At 39.1% G+C, this 16535-nt stretch overlaps 1 protein-coding gene across 5 annotated transcripts in view; it reads right to left on the bottom strand.

Moving 5' to 3' along the window:
* Nucleotides 1-4995: 4995 nt before the first annotated feature.
* The window catches only part of LOC309705837 (major histocompatibility complex class I-related gene protein-like), a 28772-nt gene continuing 17232 nt past the window's right edge, over nucleotides 4996-16535 (bottom strand). For 3 of the 5 annotated variants that reach the window (XM_082531851.1, XM_082531850.1, XM_082531848.1), the window contains exons 2-7: nucleotides 16076-16345; nucleotides 14556-14621; nucleotides 12653-12865; nucleotides 11962-12264; nucleotides 10998-11096; nucleotides 4996-5659 (exon numbers count right to left, since the gene is read on the bottom strand). In XM_082531851.1, coding sequence (XP_082387977.1) covers nucleotides 5547-5659; nucleotides 10998-11096; nucleotides 11962-12264; nucleotides 12653-12865; nucleotides 14556-14621; nucleotides 16076-16271 — 990 coding nt within the window. In that variant the 5' untranslated portion in view covers nucleotides 16272-16345 and the 3' untranslated portion in view covers nucleotides 4996-5546. Of the gene's footprint in view, nucleotides 5660-10997; nucleotides 11097-11529; nucleotides 11646-11961; nucleotides 12265-12652; nucleotides 12866-14555; nucleotides 14622-16075; nucleotides 16346-16535 lie in introns of those variants that run through there. The other 2 variants (XM_082531849.1, XM_082531852.1) reach the window with 2 other exon arrangements.

Raw genomic sequence — 16535 nt, 5'->3', positions numbered from 1 at the left:
GCTGCCCCCACCACGATGCTGCCCTGGGCAACCGCCCATGTCGCCAATATCAAAAGCCACTCCTGGAGACAAGGGTGATAATAATAAAAGAACATAATTCCAGAGTCTGAAGCATATATGCTGGGTTTCAGACACAGTACTGTGACAAATCAGTGTGACTGATCAATGTTGCCAGTGCCAACCCTGAGGTCACTAGATTCAAATTTCACATTGCACACCTTAATATCATTTTAACATTTGATTTCATTATTAACACCATGTGTTTTTTTCATATTGTAAAACATGCTGCAAAACAAACTGAGGTAGACTAACTGTGTTATTTAAAGAAACACTCTGGCATTTTTAAACAGGCTAGTTGTCTGTACTGTGATGGATTTAACTTAAAGAACACTGTGTGACTGGTGCACAGTGGCAGTGGTTTCATGGTCAGAGTCAGGTTACATCGAGTGTAGCAGAGAGTCCATATGAATTTCAGGTGATGATGCTGAGATCAACTGACTAAATTCCACCTTCATACCAACTTTATACTAAATAGAAAAGAGCATAAACAGTGTACTGTCATTGTAGAGGATGGAAATCAGCCAGGAACACTCATGAAACATCTGCTGACATCTGATTAAATTTAGTTGTGTACATCCATAAAGAGCAGACTGTACACTAAGAAAATCTACTAGAGCTCTCAATAGAAATTATTATGAGTTATGATTCTTTTCCCCACACTGAACCATTACAACCAGTTTTAGGGATCCTCAAACTTGTGAATCCACTTTAATCCCTGATTGTACAAATTTTCCTGTTTAGAGGAAATCGTTTTAATTTTCTTTCTTTTTCTTCTGATTCAAGCTGAGTATAATTAGAATTTTAAAAAGTTAGACTGAAGTTTGTATTCTTATCTATTGATATTACTTTATCATTATGTTAATATAACACAAGGTTCAGTTAGCTTTGCACAAAAATAGAAATGTCCTCTAAAGAGCTACTTTTTACTTTCTCAGTTTGAACACATTTCAAAGACTGTACTTTTTTACTTTTACTTGAGTAAAGAAGTTGAATCAGTAATTCAACTTTTACTGGAGTATTTGTTAAAAGTAGTGTATTTCTACTTAAGTACAGAGTGTCTGTGCTTTTGTCAACTCTTACTAAGCTTAGGACCTGAGGATGGAATAGCTGAGGAACAACAATTTGATAAATATGTATTAATAGACCTCTCTGCATTGAATCATATCTGTTATTAACCTCTGTCTCTCTTATCCTGTCTTCCTTCTCTCACCCCAACCGGTCGCAGCAGATGGCCGCCCCTCCCTGAGCCTGGTTCTGCCGGAGGTTTCTTCCTGTTAAAAGGGAGTTTTTCCTTCCCACTGTTGCCAAAGTGCTTGCTCATAGGGGGTCATATGATTGTTGGGTTTTTCTCTGTATCTATGAAGCGCCTTGAGGCGACTTTTGTTGTGATTTGGCGCTATATAAATAAAATTGAATTGAATTGAATTGAATCGAATAAATAGACTCATGTGTGCAACCAGAGTTTGAAGTCCAACAGTATGTCAGAACCCCAGCCTCAAAACGTTGGCAAAATGTGTTTTTTTCCAGACCAAAGGAATGACGAGCTTTCATAATTTATCTGAGCTTCTATGACCTTCTCTTTGTCTACAGAGAGTGCTATGGCTTTTTTGTCCTCATAGAAGCTCTATTGAGACAAGTGCACTTTTACAGTCTGGTGTTTTTTTTTTCACTTAATGATGTCATTAAGATTCACCAAGTCTTCCTGTTCACAAGCCTGCACATGTCACAACACACACAAGCAATAGAAGGATAAAAACGTGAATTCTGTTTTTGTATCATGTGTCTGACTTTAAGTGAAGTGTCCTGTCGATTGGGCCAAATTTTGAATGAGCTGTTACTTTAAATCCACTGAGAGGAAAATTTGGTCTGACAGCAAGGCAGACTGTCAGTCCAGAGGAGCCAATCTGGTGATCATAAACAACAAAGAGGAACAGGTGGGTGTGTTTGTTTGATGCAACTGCCAGAAGTTCTGTGTTTTGACCATCTGCCCATCTACTGTCTATTGATCTATCTATTCTATAAAGGACAAGAGAAGTGAACTGAAATGTTTCAGAGAAGTGAACTGAAATGTTTCATCTCATTTAGTTTTTCTTTCAGACAAATTCACAACATGATATTACAACAACAGAAGTACTGAATTATGACTGGCCGAAATATTTATGTCTGTTTTCAATTAGGAATTTATTGAACTGAATATGAGAGGAGACTCCTGGATTGGTCTGACAGCCGGTTACAAAAGTAAAACTGGGGAACATGAATGGGAATGGGTGGATGGATCCCCGCTGACAGAGGCGTGAGACATTTTCCTTTAAATTAAAACCAAAACCAAAAAGTTATTATTTAATACCACCATGTGTTGGAAGACAGCATGGCAATACATTACATCAGCAAACAAATATATGACCCACATTTAAAACCGATGTCTGTAAACAGCTGTGAAAATATTTTCAAAGAGCAGAGAGTCAGCTCTGCCTTCGTTTTATTCTAAGATTTAAGAGTATGAAGATTTAATATTCATAAAAAACTTGAAAACTGTTAATGTACATGATGATACTCAGAGAAAAGTCTAAAGCAGGTCAATTGCGACAGAAATCTGGAAAATGCTTATAGAGAGTCATAGTTATATAAATGTGACAATTGACATGATTTTAGTCTAGTTTAATATAATATTTTTTTTTATCCAACAGGTTTTTGGCGCCAGGCCAGCAGGATCCTGTTCATGGTTTTTCTGCAGTATGCTGTGAAATTAAGGGAAAATGGACACGATCACAATCTTCTGTATCCAAGACCTGGATCTGTGAGAAATGATTTTTGACTGATGACACAAGGAAAATTAAAATTTCTGAATAATCCAAGTAGTTCTCCAACTTCAATTAGACATCATTAGTGTTAAATTTCATAAAGGTTTGTCATCTGTTACTCATGTTTTTGTTCTACTGTGAACAACTTCCTGTCTTCACCACAATGGATCATTTTAATGTTCATATTTTTGACTTGGTATTTTAATATTTTATTGTTTGCTTAGGTTATTGATCATTGGTTTTGGACAGAAGTTTTTTTCTAAGGATGCAGGAAAGATTATCGCTGATGTATTTTAAGAATTCAAAACATTAAAAACAGTTACAACTGTTTTGAATTCTTAAAATCTGTTTTTCATTAAATTTTAATGAGAAACAGATTATATGCACATAATAAAATATTTACAGAATATGCAACAGAGAAAAATAAAATAGAAAATATAAATATAAACTGTAAAATCAATTGTTTATTTTCTTAATGGAACAATGACAAACACACACCACACACACATATATATGACTGATTTCCTCGTAATAATAATATTATCTCTGCTCGTCTAAGTAGCTTGGAAAGAAAAGCCTCTGGACTTCTTTGAGTTGCTCGAAGACGTTTCACCTCTCATCCGAGAAGCTTCTTCAGTTCTAAGGTCAAATGGTGGAGAGTCCCTTTGTCCCTCTTTGGGGGGATACTCCCACTGGGTTTAAATCTGGGACCATTTGACCTTGTGAAACGTCTTCGAGCAACTTAAAGAAGTCCAGACGCTTTTCTTTCCAAGCTCCTTAGACTACAATGACATGGATGACTGAGAACCTTCACAGACATTATCTCTGCTCAACTAGGGATCATTGGGTACAAGTACTATATGTGAGGCTAGAATACTCTTGTCTACAAATTAGATGTCTATGAGAAAATTGTCCTTCCCTCCCTTTAGACATGTTGTCCATAAAAACCTTTCAGAAATGTATGGTGAGATGACAGTTTTGACTCTTACTGAACATTATGATCTTTTTTCTTTAACTATGGTCCCATTAGAATGAAAAAGGTCCATAAAGAAAGATATGTGTCGAAGCACATTTGCCCTGTTTCCGTCTGTCTGATTAATTTCAAAAGCCTAATAATGATGGTTATTAATCGCTGTCTCTTCCACATTGTGTCTTTTGTCCTGTCTTACTCCTCTCACCCCGAACTGGTCATAACAGTTTGTCCTTTGCCAAAGTGCTTGCTCAAAGAGGATCATATGATTATTTTTTTGTTTTCTCTGTATTATTGTAGGGTCTTTGCCTTAAAATATAAAATGCCTTGAGATGGCTGTTGTTTTTTATTGGCACTAAATAAATAAATTTCAACTGATTTGAAAAAAACAAATGTACTGAATTTGATTCGACTGGCCTAATATGCACCGCTTTGACCACGAAGAGGATTTCAACACACAAAATTAATTGTATGTGACTGTAGCTCCTGACACTAAAGAGTCACTCTAGGAGCTCACAGTAGCTGAAATACAGAGGGGCAGAATTCAGGAATGTCTGGCTGCCTTTCAAGCATGAATGAATTCACTGAGTCCTTTTAATCTCACAGGCTGGAGGAGAACACCATCAAAACATTTTAAAGATTTCATTTAATTGAGAAAGTTTTCTGCAAAAAAAGTAAGTTATATAAATGTACCGCTGTACTTTGTTGTTTTTATGATAACATCTGTTGTCAACATATCTGTGACATACTTGAAGAGAATATTCAACTGAGAAATGACATTGACTTAAGGACTTTGAGCTGCTCTCCAGCAAGTTGTATTCTGAACCCAATGGAGTGGATGCAGAACTCAATAACAGATGAGCCACAGAATTCAGAATGGAAATTAACAGGTCATCAGAGTCAGCATCAATTGTTTTATGAACATTTTCAGTCTTAATTTTCTTGTATTCCTTTCTGATTTCTTCAAAAGTTAAAATATTCAGTTTGATGGAACATTACCAGCAAGCCCTTAAGTTATCTAAAGACCTTAATTAAATATTGCTATTACTTTTTCCAAATATGTACTTAAGAATAATTGAAAATGATTATTTGATAAGTGACTGTAAATATGTGGCAAATATGTGCATTAATGTTAATATTTGTACAGAGAAATTAAAAAAAACATTCAGCTGTTAAATATTCTTTTTATCATCAAAAAAGTCAACCTGATGAAAAAACAAAAACAGCAGGTTTGATCAGTGTGCATATATCAGCAGATCCTTTAGCTCAAATAGCATTAAAGACACGATTTTAAAAATAAAATAAAAACATTTCAGTCTTTTTTCATAAAGGTGAACACAATTCAAAAAATGTGTATTTATGCCTTCTTTAGCTTAATTTTCTTAATACGAGCTAAAGTTTAGAATATGAAATATACAAATATTTTCTTCAATTTTCCTTATTTATAATGTAATTCACCCAGCTCTTACTTGCAAAGTGCTTCACAGAGCAAAAAATTACAACAAATCAATGACACAAAACCATAACAAATGAAAAAAAAAGTCTTATAAAAGATATATGAAACACTAATGATGGAGACACTCTGACCTCAGTAAGACTGTTCCAGAGTTTGGCAGCTTTAGTCATCTCTGTTTACAAGCTGAAAATTCTAAATAATGAGAAGACCTCTAATCCCAAAAGGACCTGACTGTGACTGTGTTATGTGACTGTGACTTTTATTTTGACACAATCAAACAAAGTTTGTAACTCGTGGCACTTTCCAATGCACACTGCTCTGGCTCCGGTGCTCTTCTCCAGCAGCAGATTCCTCTCTCTGGCCTGGCTGCTACTGAAATAGGGAAGGCATGATTAGAAGATGCTCACTGGCTGTGACAAACAAGTGTCCCTGACACCACACCCTGAACCTGCCACTCCACTCCTCCACTCTGGCCGAGCCACCAACCACACCCCGCAACAAGCTCTTTTCACAGAATGCTTTAAAAATACATCTTAAAATCAATGTGTAGTGCTGTGTTTGTTTCTGTGGTCTATGGATTCAGTCTCGAGAATTCAAATATGTTTCCAGAAAGGTCCAGAACACAATGTTAGTCCCACTGCCTCTGTTCGGTAGTGTCGAGCCAAACGGACTTTAACGTGTGTTTGAACGAGTTTAAGTACTTGAGAAACATCAAAAATATCATTTATGTATACATTGAAAAGTTTTGGTCCCAACACTGACCCTTGGGGAACACCACATGTAATACCAAGTTTCTCTGAATGGTAATGCCCTATGCTAACATATTGTTCCCGACCTGTTAGGTAACTTTTTAACCATTTACCAGCTTTCCCTCGAATACCATATCTTTCCAATTTATCCAATAAAATTGAGTGATTGATTGTGTCGAAGGCCTTTTTGAGATCAACAAAAATACCAACTGCATATTTATTTTTATCCAGTGTATCAGTAATTTCTTCTACTGCCTCAATTATCGCCATTGAAGTGGTTCTTTGCGTTCTGAAACCATACTGACCAACATTTATTATTTGATGTTTTTCAAGGAATTTTTCTAATCTTGAATTAAAAAGTTTTTCTAGAATTTTTGAGAATTGAGGCAGTAGAGAAATAGGCCTATAATTGGTAAAATTGTTTGTCATTACTTTTATATAGTGGTATTACTTTTGCAATTTTCATTTTTTTTGGAAAACAACCGGACTGAAATGATAAATTACAGATATATGTTAAGGGACTAGCAATATTCAGAATAACCTGTTTAACTACAGACATGTAGTTATGTCATGATAATCCATTGAAGACTTACTTTTACATTTTAATGTGATATTTATTACTTCTTGCTCATTTGTAGCTGAGAGGAACAGTGAAAAGGGATTTAATTTTATATTACTGATATTTTCATTTTTATGACACGGGATGTCCGCTGCTAGTTCAGGGCCAACATTTATGAAGAATTTATTGAACCCATCGACAATATTACTCATGTTGTGATTTTCACCATTTGCATCAGTAAAATATTCAGGATATGATGTTCCAGAAGATCCTTGTTTAATTAAGTTGTTTAAGACATCCCAAGTTCCTTTTATATTGTTTTTATTTTCATATAATCTTCTTCTATAATAAAGTTGTTTGCTCGTTCTTATAATATCAGTCAATTTATTTCTATATGCTTTATATCTTTGTTCCACTTCTTTTGTTTTTACTTTGATAAACTGTTTATACAGATTGTTTTTCTTTTTGCAAGCATTAATAATTCCTTTTGTGAGCCAAGGACTTTTTATCTTTTTTTTCTTTGTCATGTGTTCGTTTACAGGACAATGTTTATTGTACCACATAGTAAAAATATCTAGAAAATTATCATAAGCCTTGTCCACATCTGACTCTTCATACACCGAACTCCAATCTTGTTGTGCTAAATCGAAATTGAAGGCATGAATTGCTTCTTCATTTATTGTTCGCTTTGCTATCATGATCTTGGTATCTATTTTTTTTTAAATCACAGTCACACAAGTAAAAACTGGTAAGTGGTCAGTTATAGTGGTCGATGAATGAATGAACCACAAAAATATTAAATTTTTATTTCTGTTCTTGGTAATGTTTCGTCCCTTCCTGACACTGTTGTAAGAAATCCTTAAGGCCATGTTGGATGATTGAAATGAGAGTAAAACTTTTGACCAGTCTCGAGAAATGAACCTTTTTAAGAGAATTTTATTATAACCTATGAGGCATCCAGCAAAGATAATTCAAATGATGAAGATCCTTTGCTGCCACACTACTTTAATTTTTCAATCATATTTTAATCCTCTGTAGATGTTGAAGTTAACCCTGTAGCACACTACTCAAATCTTTTCATTAAATTGATTTTTAATATTATTTATATACATGAATCCTTGTAATCAAGGTGTAGTTCTGTTTTCTGAGGTATGAAGGTATATGTATATGGTTTAATGAAAAAGTATTTTTACTTTGGATACTGAAAGTAAAATTGTCTCTCTGTAAGTCTCAGCACACCACTGGGTTACAGTAACTCCTGAATCTAACATGTAGACCAAAAGAATTCAATAGAAATTAAAGTTCCAACTAAATAAAATTTTAACCAGAGAAAACAAGTGTTTCTCTGGTGGATATTCCTTATTAATAGATCACTAAAGGTTGTTTCAGTTCATTCAGGAGTTCACTGTGTCTCTTATTGTTTCTCTTACTGTTAAGAGAGCAATAAATGAACCTGTTCACCATTTTAACTAATTATTGTTATGCATCCAGTCATGACAAATACAAGAAGACAACAAGAGAGTGTATGGATCTTAATAGTTTCTGACGTTTTTTTTTTTTTTTTTTTTTTTTTTCTAAATGACATCAGAAACAGCAGTATGCGACATTACGTGATGGCAGAGCTTCAGTTCATCCTTTGTCATTTTTTTTTTTTTTTTTTAAATAAATAGGACAGGGGGAATGAATGAGAGAAAGAGGGGGAGAGAAAGAAAGAAAACCAAAGGGGAGAAGAGACGGTGAGAAGGGGGGGAAGAGAGAGAGAAAAAAAAAAAGAACTCCTGGGTCACCTGTATGGAGAAAAAAAAAAACCAAACAACAAAAAAAAAAACAAACAGAGGAGACAGCAAACAACAAAGAGTAACATAATAATAGAGAAAACAAAGCACCATCACAATAAACTAGCTAGTCATAGATATCAATATTTACTAAATAATAAACGATATTGTGCAGCACGCAAGATAGACAGCGCACAGTGTGCTTTGAGGCAGCAGCCAAGAAAGCTTTAGTCCGCGTCTGTGAATACCCATGTGTGCATACCTGTGTGGATCAGCATGCTTGCATTCCAAAGGTTTCTCCATGTAATGATCTGCTAGGGAGTGTGGGGGGGCCACAGCCCCGTCCTCCAGGGTGTGAAGCGGGTATGGAGGAGATCAAAACTCCAGACATCCAGAGGCCCCCAGAACACAAGAGACCATGGAAGACCAACAGAGGGGCAGCCGCGCCACTGTTCCAGTAAGAGCCGAGGAGAGTCCCAGATGAGGGCTCGCCCAGCAGCCGCGGAGCAGAAGCCAGGGGGAGTTGCAGTGACGCGCCCGTGAGCTCCGCCGGCCCCCAGCTGTGCCTGAGTGACCGAGCCCCAGGCCGAGAGGCCGGGGGCACCCCACCTCCAAAGGGGGCCCGAGCGAGCCCCAGGCCCCAGGCCCCGACAAGCGGCCGCCAAGGAGTGAGCCGGTGTGTACCCGGACGCCCACCCCCAGACACAAAGAACCACCAACACACCGACACCTGAGGGAGTCCGCCACCGGCAGGGGAAGTGGTGGTGGGTGGAGATAGGCCTCCAAACCTTGGAGGGCCTGAGGTGTCCCCAGAGAGGTGGCGTCTGATACCCAACCTGACATATAGACACAGACATACAGGCACACACAGACACAAACATCCATTCCCACCCTCATGCTCTCATATGCACTCACTCCACACTCAACCAACGTGGAGACAGACATAAAGAGACGCTGTACACACAATCACACTCCCCAAGCGTACTCTACAAACCGGGTCTAGCTACCCTTGCCCCTGGAGGGGGGAATTGCACCCAGACCCAGGTGGTGTTACCCTTTTCCCTGCGGTGGGGAGAGGCAGACCACCCCGACTCCGCAGCAGCAGGGAGGCCCCACACCCCAGACCGCAGTCGGACGGCCAACTCCTCCTACTAGCCCTCCCGCTCCAGCAGGCCGCAGAGAATGGGGGTGGGAGAAGACTCCAAACCTCCCTCCACCCGCTCATTGTAGTGTTGATGCATATGTGTTCTAAGGTGCAATTAAAACCCAGGAGGGCATGGAGCTACCTGCCAAGGAGCAGCAGGTAAGCGCATAGTCCCTCCTGCTAGCCCTCAATGACTAAGTGTATTTAAAATTGAGAGGTGGGCAACGACGTCAGGGGTGAGGTATACACCCTGATGGTAATTTGGACTCCGTGATTGTGCCCACCCCCAAGATCCTATATGTATGTGTAATGTGAGTGTGAATAATGTGAATGTCTAAGTTGTGGGATAAAATTGAGGCAGAGGCAGCCAGAAGGGGACGGGGGGGGGGGGGGGGGGGGTAGCCTCCTCTGCACCCTGGTGACATACCCCCACTCCAAGGCCCTGCATGTGTGGGTGGTTGTGGAGGAGTGGGAAGAGGGAGGCAGCTGGAGATGGGGAGGGAAGGAAGGGAGGGGCAGGTAACCCCTCCCTGGGGCCAGCTCCCCCGCTGACCCCAGTAGGCACTCCCACCCTTCGCGACCCGCCAGGGAAGGGGGGCCCAGGCCCATCAGACCGGGGCCCAGTGCAGTAGCGCCCTCCGGCTCCACAGAGCCCTGGACAGTCCACCCAACCCCACCACAGAGAAAACTGCACCCACCCCACCATCCACACATCTTCCAGACTACATAAGACGGTAAACGCCCAGGCTGAGATCTTCCTCCACCTCTCCTGTATCTCCCCCTCCTGCAGAGAGTTCCTGAAGAGAAGAAAGCTCCTGCAAGATGTGACCATCCCCCCCACCAGTTGAAGAGCCCCCCAGGCGGCTCGATGCACCGGCGGCACCCTGCTCCAGGGCCGGGCCCCCATGCACCCACCCGCCCACAACCCCGGCAACACACCAACCAGGACCCAAGCCCCCGAGGCCCGGCCCGGGCCCCAGCCCAGAGACGGAGCGCCCCCAGAACCTCACGCCCATCCCGGACCCACCCAGGGGCAGCCAGGTTGCCAGGTCAGTAACCCACGTCCGTCAGCACAGACCCTCCCCTAGCCCCGCTGCACGCAGCCGCGAGGAAACAGTCACCTGAGAGCCAACAGAGCCCCTAACCGGACATGACCGCTACCCCGGGTTGAGCCCCCCAAGGAAGATGCCTCCGACGTTTTGTTGTTGTTGTTTTTGTATGTGTGTGTGTGTGTGTGTGTGTGTGTGTGTGTGTGTGTGTGTGTGTGTGTGTGTGTGTGTACACATTATTATTCCAGAGTGCATTTCAGATCAAAGGGACAAAATGAAAAAAAGGACAAGTAAAGACAAATATTTTCAGGTTTTAAATGAATTCAGAAATAATTGTCTAATATGTACAACACTGCAGAAAAAATGTAACAATAAACAAGCCTCTGAATGCTGCTACCGCTCTGTTGTTGAAACAGCTTCTGTGAGTCGCTCACCTTTCTTTTTGTAAACAACAAATCCAACAGCAGCAATTAGCATGACCACAGCACCCACTGCAACAATGATGGGGATGGGCGTGTCAAAGTGCGACTCTCCTGAAGAACAAACAAAACAGCAGGTTAGAACAGAAGTGCATCCATCCACCTATAAGGTTCAACTAGTTAGTCTATGAATCGCATGCTGCTGAAGGGAAGTGAAAATACACTGTACTGCGTGTCTATTGATGTGACCATACACACTATTCACTACCTACACATACAGTAGATGCAGAACAATTGTATTATTTACCCTTTAAAGACGTTACAGTAGCTCTGTATTTCTGTCTGAAAAACACCTGTAAATGCATTCAGTAACAGCCCTCCGGTTGCAAGGCTAAAAAAAATAACCGAGGGTTTAATGGATTAAACACATTTTGTTGAACTAGTAAATATAAAAGTTCCAAAATGGCTATCAGAGTTTTATGGTCTAAATAGTGAAAGAAATTTAAAAACTGTTATTTAGAAAAATCACTAATAAAATAACCATGAATCTTCGGTTCCCTAAACTTGTCTAACTGGAGGGGTGTATCATCGGTTGTAGGGTGCTGTGTTTGTCTACGTGATGTTGATTCAGTCACACAGAGAGTTCAGTGACACTGACAGGAGCTGGAGGGCTAAAAAAATAAAACAATTTCAGTTAGTCCACTGATCGTGGAATGGCTTTTGTATGAAACATTAGTGGAACTTTTTTTAATTCACAGACTAAAAAAATAAGTTTTTTTTCTTAATCTTAAGAATATTAACAGCATTAACAGCCTCGAAGAATGTACATATTTTCCAGCCCAGCTTGGATCTCCATCAGTTATTCCCAAAGTAATAATAATAATAATGAAAAAAGAAGCCAGGAAGAAAGATTCAAGCCTCACATTTTAGACAATCCACAGTATCAACAAACTAAATTACTCAAATATGTTTTTCTCACCTTTCCAGTTGGTCCTGATAATGCTTTCATTCAGATTTGTGATGATGTCCTCACCACCAGAGAGCTGAAAGACACAGTCATACCTTCCCCAGTCTTCAGGTGTGACTGATAATATGCTCAGGTCAGCACTCATCTGGAAGGTCTCATCATTGTTGGGGAGGATCTCTCCTATCTTTACACCTTCATGAAGCTCATCTCCATCTTTCCTCCAGAACATCACGGCTCTGTCAGGATAGAAACCTGTAGCATGGCAGCTGACTGGAGAGGAGGGAGTCTTCTGGAGGAGAGACACTGACGGAAGAACTGGAGAGATGGAAGGTGGGAAAGAGAGATGGAAACAAAAGGACAATCGATGGAAGAGAAACAGAAAAATGGCAAAGAAAGAAATTTAATAGGGAGATATGAACCAAAAAAAACATTGATATCAAACTCACACAACACATCTAGGAGGCTCAGTGGCACTAGGAGGCTAGAAGAATAAAGAAAAATGTCTTGTGGTGCAAGTAAAAAAAGTCTACAAAATAAATCATGTATATCATTTTAGCTTCAGTTTGTGATTTGTTTGTAACCTTGTACTTTTTTTTATAATTAGTTGTTTGTTCTCTGCCCCACTCTCTGGGTTCACATATGCCTTGTGTGTGTGAATAAATACTGCGTAGCCACTAAACTTTATAAGCTCATGTGATTCTACCTTTTGTCTGTGGGAAGCTTTTCTCATACTCCACATACAGCTTCAGATACTCTGGACAAATCTTGGTGAGGTCATTTTCTCTGTGTTTTATTCCAAGTTGGTCAGTATCCCATTTCAGTTTGGTAACATCAGCCTCTGGTTTCAGTGCGATCCATGTCCCTTTCTCCAGATCAAATTTAAGGAAGTCTTCTCCGTTATAATGATACTGTGTCACAGAGGTGGGACCAAGTCATTGTTTTGCAAGTCTCAAGTAAGTCTCAAGTCTTTATCCTCAAGTCTCAAGTCAAGTCTCAAGTAATGTCAGGCAAGTCAGAGTCGAGTCTCAAGTCACTGGTGTAAAAGTCCGAGTCAAGTCACAAGTCTGAAACTTTGAATTTCAAGTCCTTTCGAGTCTTTAAATAAAGCAACGAAAAAAAGCATGTTGCAGTTATATGCTAAATGTAAATATTAGACCATGTAATTTTAAAATCTGTGTTTTTCTCAACACATGACAAAATAGTGAACTTAGAAAATATACACAAATTGTGAAATTGCACCTCTTTAAAATGCAGCTCAATTAAACCTAGCTCCAAGAATAATTTTCACCGACAGTTCTGAGATAAGCTGCATGTTATTCTTGGATGCGGTTGTAGGACCGGCTTTAAAATCGCATGACAAAAATATCATACACATTAAAAAAACTGTATCACCAACGTAGCCTGGACAACATTTGCTAGTTAGATGAAGTCAGCTATCTCATCCTAGCATATTTATATGCATATTTATAATCATACGGTTCTTGGAGTGAGTGCATACACTCATGAAGTTTAGTAACTTCAGGTCACTGCAACAAGCCCAGGTACAGTTTACCGACAGATGGGTGCAGGACCTTGAAATGCACCGTGTAGAACGAAAGACCATCGTACGTATCATAAGTTTACCAGTCTCACAAATTGTCGTCATAAATACACATTCCTTAACCGTTTATTAATATAACCTTTGACCTCAACGGTAATTAATTAGTAGTGGAAATAATTTCTGGTAGCATCACAGAAATGTAGCAGTGACAATAATACTGTATGCTGTAATCGCACTGGGCAATTAGTGATACAAAAAACCTGTTTTATCCTGTGAATAAAAGTATATGTTTTTGTCAATGTACCATAATAACAGAAGCGAAACGCAATATTGTGTCAGGACAATTCACTATTTATGCACAATAAACAAAGGAGCATAGCGCGACCATTTCTGTTCAGCGCCAGACTTGCTTGTAACCTATATCACCAATTATGTTATGAAAATGACGTATTAACTACTAAAAAACACTGACCTTCGTGTAAATGCTTGGAGCAGACTAACCTGTGAGCTGGAGTGTTCTGGGACGTTATATTTGATCTTTGAATGGCTGCAATCCAGGCCATCCGTCGCGTCTTTGTTACTTCGGAAACATGGCTCGAACAATTTCTCTTCAACGACGTAATCCGATAACAACCGATCTCTTTACCCGTCGGCTTCCCGTGGCTGTCATGCGACCGGCTATTGCAGTTAATAATACAACAGCTTCTTGACATTTTTGTGTTTCTTTTTATCGCTGTATAACTGATTTTAATTGAAAGCCTGCGTGCGCTACTACCGCTTGCCACGAGTTCCCAGAATCCTTTGCGGTTCTACCCGTGAATGACGTCACATTTTCAATCTCTATATAATATGCATGTTAAATTTTATATTTGGGGTAAAATATCAAGTCTTTTCAAGTAAACCGGTTCAAGTCCAATTCAAGTCCCAAGTCATTGGTATAAAAGTCCAAGTCAAGTCACAAGTCTTAGAACATTTTTTCAAGTCAAGTCTAAAGTCATAAAATTAATGACTCGAGTCTGACTCGAGTCCAAGTCATGTGACTCGAGTCCACACCTCTGCTGTGTCATACCAATAACCTCCCCAGTGGTTTCATCCCATTCACAGCCATCTATCCTCTGTAAAATGTGGACACCTGAAGAGAGAAAGGAAGAATACATTTCAATGAACAATTTTAATACTGTACTTTGTGTAAGGCTCTATTGTTCTCCAAGCATTAGTTTGTTTTGTGATTCAAGTCACACTATCTGAGAACTTTTTATTAGTATAACTAATGGAAGCTAATTGAAATGCTACAGAACTTATAAATGAACCTGATTAATCAAGTTTATGAGAAAAAAGATGGACGACAAGAATAAAACTGATTTAATTCAGAGTATACTCCACAGCCAGCAAGTACGACACAGCCAGGCTTTCTTTGTGAGACCCAACGGTATCACAAATGTGGTTATCATCTTTCTCTGTTAAGCTGGGCTTCCTGGTTCAGGCTCTGTGTGTGCTCATATTAAAAAAGGCATTTCACAGGTCACATAACTTTTTACACACAAAATGATCTCCATGAGTGCCTAATGAAATCAGAGACGCTATCACGTGATGATGATAAATGATAAAAAATAAAAGAATAAGAAAGGAATAAAACACTACTGAAAATGAGAATATGAATGAAAAATGTAAATTTAATGATTTAAACTAAATCTTTAATTCAAGTTAATTATGTTATGGCTGAGTGTGCTCTAGGTTCTGCTATGAATCTGTGAGGTGACGGCTGTGCATTTAAACTGGGTCCATTTAAAAATAAAGGATTACACTCACAGTCTAAAGGAGATGTGGAATCTCTTTAGTTTCTCAGCAGAAAGGTAAAATTGATTCATTTCATTGATTGAACAGCTATTTTTGATGTGTGGTCTGTGTTATAGTAGATTTAATTCCAGAAGTATAAATGACTAATCAGAAGTATTACAACATTTATATATATTTTTTGCACCACCAAATGAGTACATATGCATTCCTGTGACTATGCAACATAAAGTTTGCACTACTGTAACTGGACAGCTGCACTTCATTCGTTATTTTGCTTTGTAATATTACCCCTTTGGAGCTGTCTGACAACTAGGCTATAAATTCTAAGAAACTGTAAAACCGTTGCAAAATAAAACATTTTAAAGACAAAATCTAAACGTATCTGTTCTTAACCTCCTAGGACCTGGCGATGTGATGTGATGAAAATGTGGTGTCCACATATGTGGACATCACATTTTGGGTTATTTAGACCAAAATACTCAATTTTGCTCTACAGGAGCCTGATATCCACTTACGAGGACATTATACTGCTACTGTTCTATCAAAATTTTAAATGAATATCCTCATATGTGGCTCTCATTTTTCTTAAAAACAAAAATAAGGTAAAAAAAAAAAATCTGGTAATTCTTTGTTTTTACATTCATCGGGCCCCAATATGCCCAAATATCAAAGAGAAATTAAAAATGCATGCCGTTGAAGAGTTCGGGTCTTATGAGGTTAAAGTAAGAAGTTTTTGTATATGCAATGTTTCATTATCATTTAGGGTAAGGTATAACAGAAATACTGCACCTTCACTTTGATTGAACTGCTGTTTCAAACTAGAAATCAGCTCTCTGAAGAAGTTTGGCTGATCCTCAAAACACTTGTGCTTGTACCAGTCCAGTTGCTCAGGGTGTTTTTTTAAAATGTTCTTCGCCCACTCCTGTCTTGGTTCCAATATCTTCTTGCTCACGTCACAGTAACCCATCTGAACGCCATCAACCATCAGCACACCAGCGAATTCTGAGATGTTCAGAACTCCGGAGGATCCAATGATAAAATAGTTCAGCGAGTGTTTCACTGTAGGACAATGTTTATAATGGTAGCAATTAATTCAGATGCACAAAAAGTATCAGAAATATAATTCATTTAGTTATCCAGGCTGCACCCTTTCTCTTGCCCAGTGACAGATCAGATAGACTACTAGATTATTCAGTCAAAAAAATCTCATTTAATCTGCACTAACAGAGACAGAAGGCTCTACAGCAGG

The sequence above is a fragment of the Aulonocara stuartgranti genome (genome assembly GCF_965226115.1).
Source record: "Aulonocara stuartgranti genome assembly, chromosome: 4".
In the NCBI taxonomy this organism is placed as follows: domain Eukaryota; kingdom Metazoa; phylum Chordata; class Actinopteri; order Cichliformes; family Cichlidae; genus Aulonocara; species Aulonocara stuartgranti.
Note: the sequence above shows the minus strand (reverse complement) of the source record. Positions and strands in the feature narration are given on the sequence as shown.